The sequence below is a fragment of the Podarcis erhardii genome, assembly GCF_964252035.2.
Source record: "Podarcis erhardii genome assembly, chromosome: 7".
NCBI classification, from domain to species: Eukaryota; Metazoa; Chordata; class Lepidosauria; order Squamata; family Lacertidae; genus Podarcis; species Podarcis erhardii.
Window position 1 is genome coordinate 6,737,637 of NC_138511.1, and position 17,778 is coordinate 6,755,414.

General features: G+C 42.8%; 1 protein-coding gene across 2 annotated transcripts; it reads right to left on the reverse strand.

Annotated features, from left to right (window-relative positions):
* Positions 1-364: 364 nt before the first annotated feature.
* Positions 365-17,601, reverse strand: GMCL1 (germ cell-less 1, spermatogenesis associated). 2 transcript variants are annotated; one of them, XM_081868479.1, is made up of 14 exons: positions 17,236-17,601; positions 15,326-15,449; positions 14,009-14,105; positions 13,159-13,256; positions 11,992-12,104; positions 11,222-11,287; positions 11,013-11,097; positions 9,221-9,311; positions 8,557-8,697; positions 7,495-7,564; positions 3,574-3,685; positions 3,114-3,259; positions 2,157-2,244; positions 365-1,957 (listed from the first exon to the last, which is right to left on the reverse strand). In XM_081868479.1, the coding sequence occupies exons 1-14, from the start codon at positions 17,475-17,477 to the stop codon at positions 1,829-1,831; spliced, it is 1,602 nt and encodes a 533-aa protein (XP_081724605.1). In that variant the 5' UTR covers positions 17,478-17,601; the 3' UTR covers positions 365-1,828. The 2 variants fall into 2 exon arrangements, with proteins under 2 accessions (XP_081724605.1, XP_081724606.1); XM_081868480.1 differs by having other exon boundaries at positions 3,610-3,685; positions 17,236-17,598.
* Between the last annotated feature and the right edge of the window lie 177 nt (positions 17,602-17,778).

Here is a 17,778-nt window from a genome sequence, read left to right on the forward strand (position 1 = left end):
AGAAGCTGCAGAACTGAGTTGAACCCCATAAAAACAGGATTTTTTCCCTTTGCAAAGTAAGCTCAACAACTGTGAGTTGATCCTCAAAAAAATGGGGCTTTCCCCCTTTCCTCCTCTAAAAACTAGGTGTGTCTCATGAAGCGAAAAATATAGTGTGGTGAAAGCAGATAGGAAGACCTTTATCATCATCATCTCTCACTTAGTGGGGTGGAAGCTGAATGTTGGAAGACTGAGGACCACCAAAAGGAAACGCTTCTTCATGCAGCACAGTTAAATCATGTTTACAAGGCATTCTGCTTATTTTTCAGACTCAGACCCAGACCCCCAACGCAGACCCCTAAAGAGAAACCAGTACTAGGCAATATAAATTGTGAATGGTTTATTCACAGTTTGCTAATATATTATAGCATACAAAGGATATATGACAAAAATTTGGCTACAGACAAAAACTGAAAGGCATAAATTCCACAGCAACCCCTTCCCTCCAATACGTACAGACTAAATCCACTTACATCTCACCTTTAATAGATCGCTTTTTTAAAAAAGTAAACACCAACCAAAATATGAATGCTTTGACCTCAGTTCCTAATTTGGATTCTGCAATGTAGCTAAAAAAAAAAAAAAAAGGGTTCAAACACACTCAAGTTCCTGAGCATAACTAGGATGTAAACTCCCAATATTTGTGTAGTGAAACTAAAATCACTTTTAAAAAATCTGTACATGGTACCCCAACAGCTCCAACAGAATGCTAGTGTAAACCTGTGTGTGGAAGGTACACCATGCAGAGTTCTTCATAAGCCAAGCACTTTGAATACATATGCATTTTAACTACGGCACACCAGGTTCTGCTCCAACCCCCACAGCCTTCCCAAGTGAGCTGGAAGGCCAGATTCCAAGAAGCCTCCTGCGCCCTTTAAGAGCTGTGTAAGGTTCAGAATTTCATAAAAATGGCTCTTCAAAGAACAAAGAAACCCTGGCTTGCCCAATGCAGCTGTTCAAAACCATTTACAGTTCTTAAAGGCAGGAGCCCTTGGGTCTGGACTTTGCTACCCCACAAGCAGAGATGTGTCCAATCCTCAGCACTGGGGGATGGTCTTGTGTTTAAACATGCAAGAAAGCATTCCCTCAATACTGGCATGACAGTCTGCAGAGAAACCTGTGCCTGGACTTTAGTTCAATGAAACCCATGTACCAGACCCACCTCTACTTCTATGTAATCCACAAAATGAATCTTAAAAATACATCCAATGTTGAAAAAATATAATCTTGAAAACAAAACTGGATATACATGTAAATATATATTATATTCCTCATTAGGAAATATTTACAAGTCCCAAATGCTAAATGAATTCTTTTTTTTAAAAAAAATGCACAAATAAAGGGGTAACGGTGAACCCTGGTGCACAACCACTGAAGGCAGTGGAGTTTTATCAAGGCTATAACTGACCCTTAACATTTGCAAGTTCAGCCTGAAGAACAAAGCCTAGAGGCATTACTCTACATGTTAGCCCACATGTAATTATCATGGATTTTATGGATGTGCTATTCACATTTAAGGAACATGTCCAGTTTAGTTAGCTGCATTTTTATCTTGTCTGAAACTGGCAAGAAACTGGTAATGATTCTCAAGTGTAGCCTTCCCTTTGGCTCTTTTAAGAGCCACAGGAAAAATGCCAAAATTACGTTGGAAACCTTTCAGATATGCATAGGAATGTACAGATAAGGGGTGGAAGCTGCATTTCTTCTGCTACGGTGTGTAAGGCCATTTTATTACTTTTCTCTCTGTGCAGCAAGGGCACTTGAAATAAAAAAGTCATGAGAACAAGACTCAGCTTTCTAGGTTATCCAGCTGTCCATCAGTCTCTGTCTTTTTCTCTGGGGACGTATACAGGAAGTTGCAGCAAATATACAGAGGGAAAACCAGCAGTCGGCTGTCCAAATTCATCACTACCTGTTCCTGAAAAGCAAAAGTAAAACTGTATTTTTTTTGTAACAAAGGAAACAATATTCCCCCCTTATAATTCAGAGAATTCATTCCGTCCTATTCTCTGTTCTTCTTCCTGCTCTTGTTCCCTGGAAACACTTTTCAAGGGAAGAAGAGCCAGTGTTTCCTTGCAGTAGCATCTGAAATGAGCCAAGGTGCTGAAAACACATACCTGATCTTTTTCAAGGGTTAATATCTGATATCCTGCTGTTCTACTACAAATAAGCTTCCCACTGCTATCAAAAGAAGCCAGACGCAACCTAAGGGCAGATAAAAAGTTACACTAAGCAAGCTGGAACCGATTTGGGAGAGGGGGGAATCAGAAGAACTGTTTGTATGGGTTTTGTTTGGCTGAGCCTTAGGAATGGCAGGTAGAGAAAAAAATGCCATCTTTTATAGTCAGCATTACAGTTGACAGAAGCTATACAGTCTCTTCCAGTATAAAGGGTGATATGAGGAAGGAAGGAAGGAAGGAAGGAAAGAGAACAGAATCTCTAAGGCTGCCAGCAGACACTGGCGACCCTTACAATGGTAAATGTTATACCAGTGTTGTTATGTTGGTATACATTTTGCTCCTAAACACAGGCTTCCAAGGACTGGAATTGTCTGTATTTGTCAAGTGCCATAATATTGTATCTACAAACCACCTAGCAAATTCCCCACTATCTATATACAAACTGGAACCCAGGAGGAATTTGGGCAGAGGGGAGAAAGGGTGCCTTAATCCATTGCTCCCAAGTCATGCTCTTCATCTTTCTTTCCAAGCTTGATCTTTCGTGCCTTTTCTCTGAAAAAACTGTGGGGTGGGGACAGCTTGGATACATGCTACCAAAGGACACTAAATGGATATATTCCCCCCTGCCTTCCCTAGCACCCATATTTTGGGATGGAGAGAGGCTAACCCTAGTCAAGGAGCAGCAGCAATAAATCACACTAAAGGGCAATTTCTCAAAAGTTGATTCTTTAAACTCCTGCCAACAGCGAGGACGTGCAACACTATCCTCTACAGTCAGAATATTTCTCAGTGGCATCAGGGAAAAAGTACCCCCTCACTGCAGCAACACAGTATAGGGGACCCTGAAACGGAGTCCAGGGTGGAGATAAGCAGGCAGAACCACAGTACACTCACCTGAAAGCAATGTTCCTCCGGGGCTGCAAGCTGACTGAGCCACTACACGGCTGATTCAAAGTGTTACGCTTGAAGATGATGTAGCGGTTGGTGTAAGTCACCAGCAGATCAAAGCCAAAGTTGAAACCTGTCCATCGCCAACAATACTTGAAGAAATAAAGGAAGTCATTGCCCCACATATAGTTACATACTAAACATATGCTTTAGTTTTACACCTGAATAGTTTGCCACAGATCTATTTTGATGTCAGTACAGAAAACTGTAATATTCTATCAATAGGTTTATTGCTAAAAAGCTCTATGGTGGCTGTTATCAATAGCGATGGCATGTTGGCATACCACCTGTTTATCTAGATGTCAATTAAGGTACATAAGACTCGTAAGAATTTGTTTATAAAAACACTATTTGCGTTATAACCCAATTTTCAGCAAACCACTCACAAAAACTGTTAATGAATTACCCGCTTTGAAAGGGCATGGAAAACACTTGTGCTTACGTCGCCATCCTTTGCAAGTTTCCTGCCACACCGCATGCTATTTGCTTCCAGCTCGTCCTTATTAATTTCTTGAGGCCTTTGGACATACAAAAGAGCCTTTTAAAAAAATGTCATCTTTTCAGATGAAAGAGCAAGAAAAGTAGCCTGTGAAATCAGGTACATAAACATCCAAGACAAACTGCAAATGTGTTGAAAACACTCCCTTCTGCTAGCATCAAAATTCCTTGCTCATCCTTCAAAGCAGTGTTGGGAAATGAGTGTTCGGACCCCTGGGCGGTCTCCTGTGGGGTACCTCAAGGCTTTGTCCTCTCCCCCATGCTTTTTAACATCTATATGAAGCTGCTGGGAGAGATTATCAGGGGGTTTGGGCTCGGTGTTCACCAGTATGCGGATGATACCCAGCTCTACCTCTCATTTAAAGTGGAACCAATGAATGTGGTGAACATCTGGTGTGTCGAGGCGGTTGGACAATGGATGGTAGTAAATGGATTGAGGTTGAATCCTGACAAGGCAGAAGTACTGTTTCTGGGGTACTGGGGGCAAGCAGGGGGGGCTCCCTGGTCCTGAATGGGGTAACTGTTCCCCTAAGGGACCAGGTGTGCAGCCTGGGGTCTTCATGAACAGAGCTGTCCATGGAGGTGCAGGTTAATTCTGCGTCCAGGGTGGCTGTCTTGCTCCATCTGGTATGCTGGTTGAGACCCCACTTGCCTGCGAAGTGTCTTACTTTTTAATGGTTGATGTTTTATTATGTTTTTAATATTTTGTTGGGAGCCACACAAAGTGGTTGAGGCAACAGAGTCAATGGGTGGCATATAAATAATAAAATGATAATTAAATTATTATCAGTCTGATCTATTCCTTGGGTTTATATGCGATAGACCAGGATAAGATTGCTACTGAGCCGTCTTGTGTTGGTAGAGGCCAAAGATTATGCAGGTAGATCAGCTTCTTGCAGGATACTGCCAGCACAAGGGAGAAAACTAGTTGGGTGACAGTGATGTTGTGGTAGGAAGGTTTTCAGCCTAGTCTGATCTTGCTCAGAACTCACTTTCGACCCTTTCATTTGTATAACATTACACATGTAAAAACACTCCTGCTAACCAATGCAGAATGTTTACGACCCTCCAGGCTGGCCTAGTTCCAGTGGAGGGGAGTCCAACAGAGCGAGTAGATGAGTACAGCACACACACCAGGAGCAGAAGCACCCCAAGAAACAAACACAGTTCTCACATTTACATATTTTACAATATTATATCCTACCTATTTGGACTCAACAATGAGCCTTACCATTAAAATTGTGAGTTATGCAACCATTACAACAAAAAAAAACTAAAAATTTGAGTGTGTCAAGATCCGTAAGAACAGGAGTGAGAATCATCACAACAAGGGAGCTACATCACTAACCCCAAATCTGCAGAACCACAATTCCACAAGCAGGAACTTGGCAATGGGGAATGTTGGTGAAATGGTGCTTGATACAAACAGAAGAACTGCCAGTCAAGGCCAATAAAGTAGGAAGGACAGATGACCAGCACTTGTGTTATCAGAAAGCTTACAGCTACCCTGCCTACCATGCACTTTGAGGAGTCACAATTCCATCCTTGCCACTGGAGGTTGCAACAACAAAGAACTCCAGAGTTAAGCAGATGGCGGGTAATAGCTCAAAATACACCCCCTTATTTGAGGGATCCCATAGCGTACTTCCCTCCCTTTACGCCTAACCTCTGGTTCCTGCTCTGTAACAAGTCATTGATCCATAAAAGGACCCCCTCCCTTTTATCCCATGCCTGCTAAATTTATTCAGTCTTTGGAAAAGTACTCTTCAAAAGCTTTTCAGAAGTTTTAGCATAGAGCGTTGTTGTTCTTCTTTGGTGATCCCTCATAGCTGAGTAAGATTGTCTTCCATGAACACGGTCTTAACAGTGAGTCTGTAAGTGACTGTGGAGGGTTGTATCCCATTTACCACTACTCGGAGCAGACCCAATGAAATTAAATGGACCCAAGTTAGGCACACCTGTTCATTTCAATGGGCCTACTACAATTATGACTAGCACGGAATACAACGCATTCCAGCTGACGGCTGGGTTCCCTTCTGGGCACTGCATGCCAGAGGGTGAAGTAAAAGCAACACACACACACACACACACAATTTGCACAAACCACACATATACATGTCCTGCTTGTGCATTCCCTCCATCCTTGTCTGATAAGTTTCATAATAAACCAACTTCAAACAACAGGTTACAGAGCTGGCTGATTAAATTAAACTTTGCTTTACGCCAGGAAGCTGGTTTGTACATAATGCTAAGCTGAGGCTCTTTTAAAATTTAAATTACACTTGGCAGAAGTCCTCCTTTTGGCTGTGTGAGGAGGAACAGGAGGAACACACAAGCCCAAGAGCAACCTCAGGTTTGTGGAGGCTCATCCACGTAGCCAAAACCAAGGCTTAGCATTCTGTGCAGCTCAGCTCACAGTCTAAAATCTATAAAACAAATGTGTATATATACACACACACATATCTTGGGCAGCATAAATGCTTAGGCAGGAAACCTTTCGTAGGTAGAAAGCAAATAACTTAAAACTGTAAATGACATATTGCAGAAGTTACTACTGAAAAGTTGGAATTCTGGATATTATCTTTTCTGACCATGTATTTAGAAAACTTTATCCTGCTTCTCTCAAACTGAAATAATTCAGTTTAATGATTTGCTTGTTTCAATGCACTGTGCCTCAGTACTGAGTATATTTGTAATAGACTGAAGCTGCATTCTACATAATCAGGCCACTGGTTGATCTAGAGCAGTTAGAGAGTAAATGCCATTAGAACTCAGAGAGACTAACTTCTGGGTGAATATGCACAGAGGACTGGACTGCAAAGGTACTGCTGGGCATTTGATTTTGGAATCTGTATACTGCCTCGTTTAAGCTAATAGGCAAATGGCTAAAAAGGGCAACACCTACAAAGAGTGTGAATCAGGCAATTCTTTATGGGGAAGGTTTGGGAAATGTTTTTTAAATAAAACAAAAACAAAGCTACATATGTGAAGGGCAAGCTTCAAATTCATGAGCATCAAGATTAAGGCATACAGAGAAATGCAAGTTCTTTCCCAAAGAAAGCATTGCTTACAGGATCAACTTGAGTGGCCAAACGTCTGACACTCATGAAGTTTACATTTGTAGTATGAAAGCTGCTCTCTACAACATAAAAGCACAGCCAACCCCTAACATCACAACCAGTTATGTAACATCTTCAGCAAAGTGTGTGAAAAGGCTTTCATTCATATCATAATGTAAAAGCCAACTTAATGTATTAATTTTATTAAATAAACTTCAACTGCACTAAAAATAAAACCAGGCCTCCAGAAATCCACTCATTAAGGTGCAAATAGCAACAGAATTTCTCTCAAGTACTCTGCAAATTGCAGAAGCATTGAATTTTCGCTGTTTTGGCTTTGCAGAAGGAACACACAGTGCAAGCAATGCTGAAAAGGCCCTGGGCTACTGGAAACCAAGACTAAGCTTGTTCCCTAAATCTCTAGGACATACAGAAGCCCCAGGGAGAGGGGCAGGGTCCTTTCATCCTTTGCACCAGGCTTTGGAGAATGAAAAAAGCAGCCACTTCCCTCTTTTCCAATGCTGCCATAGACATGATCAGATGACTCTGGGATTGATGGCAGCGCTAAGCATCTGTTGAACACAGAAAGCCAAAATTTCTGGGCTGCTGCAGATAGCCACCCCCAAAAGACTGGAACTCTTAAATTTCAAATGTTAAATTAGCCACACTTTGTTTTTCTCTTTCATTGTGAGAGCCACATTCTGAGATGCCTGTACCGGAGAAGGGGGTGCACTAACAAACTTATAGGAAAAGGGGTGTGCTATACATACCCAATGTCATTGTCTTGTTCTGCTCTGAGCATGGCAAACCACTGCTGTTTGTAAACAGAGGACAGCCATTCTAAAATTTAAAAAAATCAAAGTGGGTCTTTTACAGATGGGGAATATAAGTTAAGCAGCACTTTAAAAAGTCTTATAACTTAGACAAATCTATGCATGTTGCTAAACTATAGGATCCCACCACTCTACACTAAACAATTCAGCTAGTGTGATAGAAGTAAAGAAAAAGAAGGGGGGGGTTCCACTGTTTGAAAGAACACACACACACACACACACACACACACACACACACACACACACTATGGTTAAAATGAAAAATGGTCAGTCATTAATTTGCACCTAGGTAATCCATTTTCAGCTAAGACCTTACCTGGAATGGTTTCTATAAAATTTGGTGCTCAGAGTATTTAATTCATCCATCCTTTTTGCCACTTCAGTCCAACTTAAACAGGCCTCAGTTCCAAATCACTAATTTCCTCTCATCTCAACACTTGCCAGTTCACCTCATTCTCATGCCCCTTCAGCTTACCTTTCTACCATTAAATCTCACTCAGTTTAGTTCTGCATTTTTCTGTAAAATCTTCCACCTTGTCATGTTGACACAAAACCCCAGTTCCTCCCAACAACTTCCAGAGAGTGCCAAAGCTTTCTTGTTTACTAAACTAGAATAAACTCTACGGCGACAATCACATGGCGGCATTCCCAAGACATGCAGAAAACACAAGCCTAGAACATACTGCAACCAAATAAGCCTTTCACTTATGACATTCACCACATATGGAATGTGAGCCCAGGACGTTCTATAGCTACGGAAGCGTTTTCACCAGTCCCTACATTTTGAGAGAACGGGGAATGGTATTCCTAATCCTTCCATTAGAGATCCTGCAATCCTGTATTAAGCTGTGGGAATCCTTTGCACCCAAACCCCACTTGATCCACACCACTTTCACATTAGTAAATTGGATCTGAACCCCCTCAGCATGCCCACATATTCAGTCCTGAACCCACCTTGTCTGCAGCCAAGGGGGAAAGAGAGAGCTGCTCCAATCTTACCTGCAGGTATCAGACCATCTCGCTCAACAATTTTTGCTGATGCCAGATCGCTGACTATGTACTGCAGCCGTAAGTGTCTGAAAACTGCCAAAAATGCACTTCCTGGTTCTGATTCCAAGAATGAGATGCCATCCCCAAAATCTGCAATGTGATAATAAGCAAGCCGTTATGAGTTCAAAAACTTTTTCGTTAAGCTTGCACAGTTGAACTGGCCCTGCCCCTCCTCCCAAATCTGCTCTGGGGGATCACTCAACCCTCTGTAGCCAATTTTGGGGGCTACTTCAAGAGAAGTGCTGTTGCACTCACAGAAGTCATTCTGCTAACAATGACTTCATAGGATTCCACCCAAACGAGTTATGGACAATTGTACAGTAACAGAAAGTAGGAAATGCATTCTGCAGGCAAAGCTGGAAAATATCAGATTTTCCTTTAAATTGGAACAATTTTATTTTCATTCACTCAATTTAATTTCGCCTGTTTTAATACAACTAGATCCTGCTTTTTTTTAAGTGCTCAGGATACACATAGAACTATGGATTATGAAGCTAAATAAAGGATAAATCCTTTCCAGCCCACATTAAATAGGCCAATTGCGTATTAACATCTTCAAGGTACATCTTGCACAAAGAGAAGATTTTAGATTTCCAACATGCACAGTCATTACCTTTTTTACGCTTGGAAAACCAAACATCTGCTTCATTTAAAAGATGCTTTAGAGATCCATTCCAAGAAGGCACCAGTTGAAGGAACATCCACTGGATAAAAATAAAATGGTGTAAGTTTAAAATTTTCCATTGGAACATTTTTCAATCAGTGTGAAAACACACACACACACACACACACACACACACACACACACCCTTTTATAAGCAGCCCCATTTACACGCATTCAATATGAGTGTGACAATGTTTACGAGCATTGTGCCGAACCTTGAAGTAACCCAGAAACATCATAATGACATCTCTGAAACGCTATTAAAAGAGTGGAAAGGGGGGCAGGGCAGAGGCAGAATGGGGGGTTTGCAGGCTTTTTCAATGGGTTCCAATTACAGTGTCACCTTGGTTCTCAAACGCCTTGGTTCCCAAACGCTGAAAACCTGGAAGTAAGTGTTCTAGTCTTCGAATGTTTTTCAGAAGCCGAATGTCCAATGTGGCTGTTGGCTATTGTTTCCAGGGTGCCTGCACCAATCAGCTGTGCCTTGGTTTTCGAACATTTCAGAAGTCAAATGGACGTCCGGGGATTAAGTCTGATGCTTGGCGCTTTTGTTTTTGCTATTTACAATACAGTGGTGCCTCGCAAGACGAAATTAATCCGTTCCGTGAGGCTCTTCGTATAGCGGTTTTTTCGTCTTGCGAAGCAAGCCCATTGACAGCTTAGCGGATTAGCGCTATTAGCGGCTTTTAGCGGATCAGCTGATAAGCGCCTTAGCGGCTTAGGAAAAGGAGGGGAGGGGAAAAAACCCGCAGGAACTCGCAAGACATTTCGTCTTGCGAAGCAAGCCCATAGGGAAATTCGTTTTGCGAAGCGCCTCCAAAACGGAAAACCCTTTCATCTAGCGGGTTTTCCGTCTTGCGAGGTGTTCGTCTTGCGGGGCACCACTGTATTTTTCGCTCTATAAGACGCACCAGACCACAAGGCGCACCTAGTTTTTGGAGAAGGAAAACAAGAAAAAAAAAATCTGAATCTCAGAAGCCAGAACAGCAAGAGGGATCGCTTCGCAGTGAAAGCAGCAATCCTTCTTGCTGTTCTGGCTTCTGGGATAGCTGCGCAACCTGCATTCGCTCCATAAGACGCACACAAATTTCCCCTTACTTTTTAGGAGGGGAAAAGTGAGTCTTATAGAGCAAAAAATACGGTATTTTGTGTTGTTGAGGCCTTTTTGGTTAATTTGTTTTTGTGACTGTGTGGAACCCAGTTCAGCTACTGATTGATTTATAGTGTGACTGCGGAAATGGATAAAAGTCCCCCATCCAAACAATGACTATCATCAGTGCAGGTAAGAAAAATAATAATTTAAAATTTTATTTTATAGTACAGTATGTTGATTATTGCTTTCATTTTATGGATCAATGGTCTTGTTAGAGAGTAAAATTCATGTTAAATTGCTGTTTTAGGGGTTGTTTTTAAAAGTCTGGAACGGATCCGTTTTGCATTACAGTACTTTCTAGGGGAAAGCGCACCTTGGTTTTGGAATACTTTGGTTTTGGAATAGACTTCCAGAACGGATCAAGTTTGAGAACCAAGGTACCACTGTATACACGATTTCACTGATGCACATGGTGCCTTCGACATTAATTGCCTTGTAAACAAGGGCTGCCTGTACTAGAAATAAGAATGTTTTATGACATAGCAGCACCTGGACCAGAGCAACTGTGGATTAAGCCTGGTTTGGTGCAAATCCAACAATAGGGCACCTGTTTCACACAAACAGGACTATCGGGGCCTTGGTTACTACCTTTTTCAGAGCAGTGTACACATCCATCTCCACTTGCATGACAAACAGGTTCGAGGAACTGATCAGCTGTTTCATGAGGTTTATACTGGAACAGAAGACATGGCACATGAAATGTCAAGGTAATGAACAGATTCATTTAAATTTGTATAATTTCAGGCTAAACATCTCTCAGTATCTGAGTTAATCCAAGATAGCTGAAATCTCAATACCTGAGTTCTTTGACGAGTTCCACACACTGGTGTGTCATCAGGTTGTTTAAGAGCCATTCAAGGCACCTAGATTTAACATATATCAGTCTTATCAGAGTGCACAGAAAGATGATTTCCCCAAACAATTAAACATCTAGGAAGAACATTTTAAACAACTTGCAGAGTAGATACTTGCTCCGTATTACCAAATATCACCGTATACCATGAAGTCCCCACATGCAATGCCCACCAACCCTGCTATAATCCCCTTCACTCCCACCATGGATCTTACATTCCCATTGCATCCAACAATATAAAGCAGGCTTCCTCAAACTCTGCCCTCCAGATGTTTTTGGCCTACAACTCCCATCATCCCTAGCTAGCAGTACCAGTGATCAGGGATGATGGGAATTGTCTCAAAAACATCTGGAGGGCTGAGTTTGAGGAAGCCTGATATAAAGTATCACTCTGAGCCTGTGTCATCCTTCCAATTTTCTGATTCCCGGATACCACAGCCCACAATACTCAGAAGTCCCAACTGCACTGTATTGGGCAGAAATGTTTTCAGAATGTCACGCTTACTTTTACTTACCTAAAACCTATTTTTTATAGGAACATGCATATCCTAAATAACATACTTTTCAGAGTAATGTACAAAACAGGAAGGTGAAAGAATGCCCATGAAGGAGCCACATTAGCTGCTTCCCAAAGCGATTCCAGGGGAATCACACTATTTTTAGAAATGCCTTCTCATTAGATAAAGCTCATTTCAATGCAAAGAAGATACTTGCTTTTTTTTCAGGGAATCTAATCCATATGTTCCTGCAGAATTATAATAGCTGCACACAGTTTTTGCATTAATTGTTTCCTTCATTGTCTCACCACATTGCTGTATTAAGCCATCCTGAAAATACACAATAACAGAAAAAAATCTCCAATGCCTAAATAGTATGTGTAATCTACTTCCCAGAATAGCCTAGGAAGAAGGTGAACTCAGTAGATGGAAGTATTGATAATGCCTAAAAGCCTGGAAGAAACCTATATATACCTCCAGTTTAATCATCGTTCAGTTGCCACCATTTTCGAACATAAGAAACTATTTATGCCAAGTCAAACTAGTTCTTGTGTGCATGAACTGCTAGCAGCAGTCCAAAAAGGCACTTTTCTAGCTTTCCTACATGAGAGCCCTTGGAACAGGAGCAGGGAACCTGCAGCCCTCCAGGTGCTGTTGGTCCATTATTCTCAAATCCCTAGACCTTGACCATGCTGGCTGGGGCTGAAGGAAAGCTGGGAGTCCAACACCAACTGAAGGGCCAGAGGTTCCCCACTGCTGCCTTAGAGGGATTGAACATACAACCTTTGAGCACGTATATTGCATATATAATACAGAGAAGCAGCAGAAGATAGAGATTGTTAAAAGGAAAAGTTACAGGGCATTCATAAAATGTTCAGCTTTGCATTATGAAATGAGTCTTCTTACATATTATCATCATTTATATTTGGACCCCTTTTGTCAGGAAAATGACGAATAAAGCAACTTACAAAAATAGTATGAACACAAATCTGTTATAACATACACAATCAACAAACGCCTAAAAACACATTTATACAAATTAAAGACAGGTCTCACAGATCCTGCCCCACAAATCTCAGAAAACCCTCAAAATGAAAGGCCACCAGCCCAGGTAAAACAAAAAGGTTTTACCCAGGTGTCTAAAACATATAAAGAAGGTGCCAGCATGCCTTGCTAGGGAGAGAATTCCACAAGTATGGAACCACCACTGAAAAGGCCCCTTCCCATGTTACCACCCTCTAGAACCACCTATGGAGGGGGTTCACAGAAAAGGGCACCAGATGATGACTCTGGGTCTTTTACCAAGTTAAACATTTTACAAATGCCCCATAGCTTATAAACTGAAGGGGGAGGGTGCCAAATAAAGGTAGCCATTTCTACTTACCAGTTGCAGCATGCTGGCTGCTGCTAGGAGTGCAATGACTCTGCTGGGATTTATTAACACTTCATCTCGATAAAGTGATCCAAATGCTACCTGTAAGGCTGGGAAACAAGCATCCCATCAAAGCAAATGTAGAGGATGGGTATATTACACACAGTTAAATTATTAGTGTTTTGAGTTAATTAATTCCTTTCCATCCAACGCAAGTGTTCAAAGTGATGTTTAAAAATTTAATGTCCGGAAACCCTCTAAGAACTTTCAACACATCAACAACACTTAAGAAAGCAAAACAAATTGCAGAACTAACAACTAAGAAACTTGGAGGAGTATATCCTGTGCAGGAAAAGCAGTCAAATGCATTAAGAAGTATTAAGCAGCAGGGAGAAGCTGCTGAGAAGCCAAACCGCTCAACAGAAACAGGTCGGGAACATGACAAATATAAAATCCTACATTACGCCAATGATCCATGATAGCCAACCTAACCTAAAACTAAGTAGGCAGACTTTAGCAAACAACTGTTTGCTACATCAACAAATCAAAAACAGATTTTCAAATGCTCTGCTCCTTTGTAATAAAAAATCTGTTGGGAGTGGGACAGTTCATCTTGTGTTTTTAAGTTTTAAAGAAGTCCCAAGGTGCCTGGCTACTTTCTTTAACACTGCTCCCAAGTGGAGGAACCCATTTTCTAATGAGTTCTCTAGAATCTTCTCCCAACACATTCCCCAAATTTCCAACTCTAAATGTGATTCAAATAATGTTTTAATAAACAACTTTTCATAATTAAAAAAAAATCTTAGCTGACTTGACAAGCACCCACGTCTTCTGTAAAAAAGGAACATCATCCTTTGCTTACCTTCTACATCAATATTCTGATCAGGAATTTCCAATTCTATTGTATCCATTTCCGATTCCCTCCAAGAACCGCTGAACATACTCGAAAAGTAGCCAGACTACAAAAAACAAAAGACCCTGAATTTAATTCAAATGCTTAAAATGTAAGAATATATGCAAATTAATATGGTACAAAGAAAGTAAGCTGTATGTCCATATAAGGAGGCATTATGGCAGATCTCTTCCATTGCTAATAAATTTCAAGCAAATTCTTCATTAGCCTTTATTTCAAGCATGTTTGATCTCTAAAGTATCAGTCTGAACACTCTCAACTTTATATACCATGGTTTATGACACTAGAAACGAGTGTTCAGACCATGTAGTACCCACCACCCCATGTGCCTACTCTAGTGTTTGATCCTAGTTAAAGCAAGCTATGGTTTCCCATTATCTCTGAAATAGATTCAGGAACAGAAACCAGGATCAAAACAAGACTTTCATTCCTGGTTAGTTCATCACCATTAAGTCACAACTTCCTTTTTCAGGAGTAACGGAACACTGGTTTTAACCAAGTTTGGACAAAACACAACTAAGATTATGAATCGTTTTATCCAAACAAACCTAAACTACCAACTGTAAAACAAGAGGGGGAAGAAGTAATTAAAATAATATTTAATACTGCCTGAAATTTGAACAAAAACTCCCATGGGCAGCAATTTAGAAGGGTACTGGAAAAGGAACCACATGCAAGACATACAAATAGATGTACAAGGGTGGTCTCATGCTACAGACATACATACATTGCTGTATCCATACAAAGTTAGGTGTAGGTAAATTAACACACACATACACACACCATGTAAGTATACCTTTTCATTAAAATGTAATTCATATAAAACTAGAAATAGCTAGTTTTCCATCCAAGGAAGTGAAAATTACTGCTCTACTAGAACTTTCCATCACAGCAGGAGGTGACCCCATTATGAGATGCTATCACTCACAGAAGTTTACCTGAGAGATCAAAAGAATAAAGTCTATTTGTACAGTAGTATATTCCCTTTGACAACCTTATTTTTTCCAAGGGAAACAATATGTTATGTCTAATTTATTCAAGCTAAGCTAAAGTATGCTTTGTTAGCTATTAATGTACACCTCACTGCTGCTCTTGAGAATTCTGGACATAGTGGCAGGCAAGGGATAAAGAGAGTGTCTAACGGCACTATCCCCTGCATGCTTACTCAGAAACAAGTTCCACGGAGTTCAGTGGGACTTGCTCCCTAATAAAGGTATTTAGAATTGGAGCCCAAGATCTGCCTGGAAAAAAATATTTTATTCTTACCTGACATAAGTATATCTTGTGCAAGTTCCACTCTTCTCCCAGAGCACAAATCTTAATATCACTGTTTTCACCATTTAGAAATAAAGTCTGATATATATACTTGGAAGTGCTTTTTAATTTTTTCCTGGATTAAGGGGAAAAAAACAAGTGTTGAATTCCAGCACGTAACACTAAACATAACATTTTGAAAGCTTGTTGGACAGATGAACCTTCCTTGCAAGCATCCCATTGAACCAATTTGATCCATTTTCCATGGTTTTTACCAAAGTCAATGGTTACAAGGTTGGTTTCAAGTTACATTTTAAGGAAGCCCACAGTTATCCCAACACCATGCTTCTTTATGAGCTGAAGCAATCAGGAGTAATTCTAAAAGCAATCATGAGCCTTCTAAAAAAGCCTTTAGAAAGTGGATACTACAGAGCATATCCTGGCTCAGCCAATGCCATTTACTGAGCCTTTACCTGCCTGGAAGCTCTCATAAGGGACATAATTTTTTTTGCATTATCAGCTTCATCCTGCTGCTGAGGATCACATCTAGTTTAGCTTTAAAACACAGGCTCGCCTAAGGCGCCAGGAATGTATGTCATTTACCTACTTTTAAGATGTTGTCAGGCATGTGCATGTTCTGTTGGAACTTCTGTTCCTGCTATAATAGTGCTTGAATCTGCAAAATGGGACGGCCAGTAGCTCAAAAGTAAAGCATGTGCTTTGCCTGAAGAAGGGCCTGGGTCCAATCCCTGCTGGGATCTCCAGGTACAGCTTGGGAGAGACTTCCTGTCTGAAACCTTGGAAAGATCCTCTCAGTCACTGTAGGCCAGTGGTTCCCAGAGGGGGCAGAGAAATTGCTAGTGGCAGGCACTAAGCGGCATGGCAGGTGGCTGCTGGTAGAGCAAATGACTAACAGATTTTGACAAGCCACTGGGTCACATTTGGTTGAATTAATTCATCCTCTCTCAAACTTGGCTCCCCAGACGTTGTTGGACTACAAATCCCATCACCCCAATCACTGGTCCTGGTAGTGAGGTGTGATGGGAGTTGTATTCCAACACCTGAGGACCCAACTTTGAGAAAGGCCAAAATAATTAAACTAAACAGTTTTAACTGGGTTTTGAATTAATATGCAATCAGTTGTTACTATTTTAAATTTTGTGGCGTTATCTTCCTCAGTGAGGCGTGCAATATTCTGAATAATAGGGGGCACGGGGACGAGTTTATGGTGGTACGGTAAAGGTAAAGGGACCCCTGACCATTAGGTCCAGTCGTGACCGACTCTGGGGTTGCCGCGCTCATCTCGCTTTATTGGCCAAGGGAACCGGCGTACAGCTTCCAGGTCATGTGGCCAGCATGACTAAGCCGCTTCTGGCGAAACCAGAGCAGTGCATGGAAACGCCGTTTACCTTCCCACTGGAGTGGTACCTATTTATCTACTTGCACTTTTTGGGGTGCTTTTGAACTGCTAGGTTGGCAGGAGCAGGGACCGAGCAATGGGAGCTCACCCCGTCATTGCGGGGATTCGAACCGCCGACCTTCTGATCCTAGGCAAGTCCTAGGCTCTGTGGTTTAATGTTTGGGAACCACTGGCCCTGTAGAAAGCACTGAGCAAGACGGGCCGATCATAGAATGGTAGGAGTTGGCAAGGTCCCGAGGATCATCTAGTCCAACCTCCTGCAACGCAGGAATCGCAACGGCCTGACTCGGTATGAAGCGGCTGCCTCGGTTCCCCGGAGGGGGCTGCAGGAGGCCGATGCCCCCCCCCCACCTGCAGCCCAGCGCAGTTCCCCGCAGCGGACCCAACTTGCTCCGCAGCAGCTGGCCCTCGGAGGCTGGAGGCCTCAACCGGGTCCTCCAGGGCGGCATCCTGAGGCAGCGAGTCCCGCAGGCGAACGCGCCGCTGCCCTGAGGCGAAGTACCTCCTCGGGGTGTTGAGCAGCCGCTCCTCCCGCTCGCTCTCGTCGTCGCTGTCCGTGTCGCTCGGGTACGCGCCCAGGTCGCCCCGCTTCCTCTTGGCGGCGACGGCAGGCCCGCCTCGGCCTCCGACGCCCCTCAGGCCCGCCGCCGCCGCCACAGCCCCCGCCGGACCTTCGCCGCCGTGCGGGGCAGCGGCAGCCGCCGCCGGCCGGCCCCGCCACGCCCTGCTGCTCAGCAAGCCCATGGCCGCTCGCCTGCCTCCTCCTCATGGGACCCACGCCAAGGCCGCGGCCGCCGGCGACTCAGCGACCAGCGGCAGCAACGGCCGCCGCCATTATAGCCACGGCGGCCGGCCGACGCACAGCGCATGCGCCGCAACGGCACACGCCACAGTCCCGGCTGGCCCCCACAACAACACAACGCGCCTGCGTGGAGCCTTTCTCAGCCGTACGCCTGGCACGGCGGAGGGAACCTTCGAGAGGGAGGCTAGAGCGGCCCACAGCCCCGGAAGAGGTCAGGAGCGGAGAGCGGCCATTCTCGGCCCG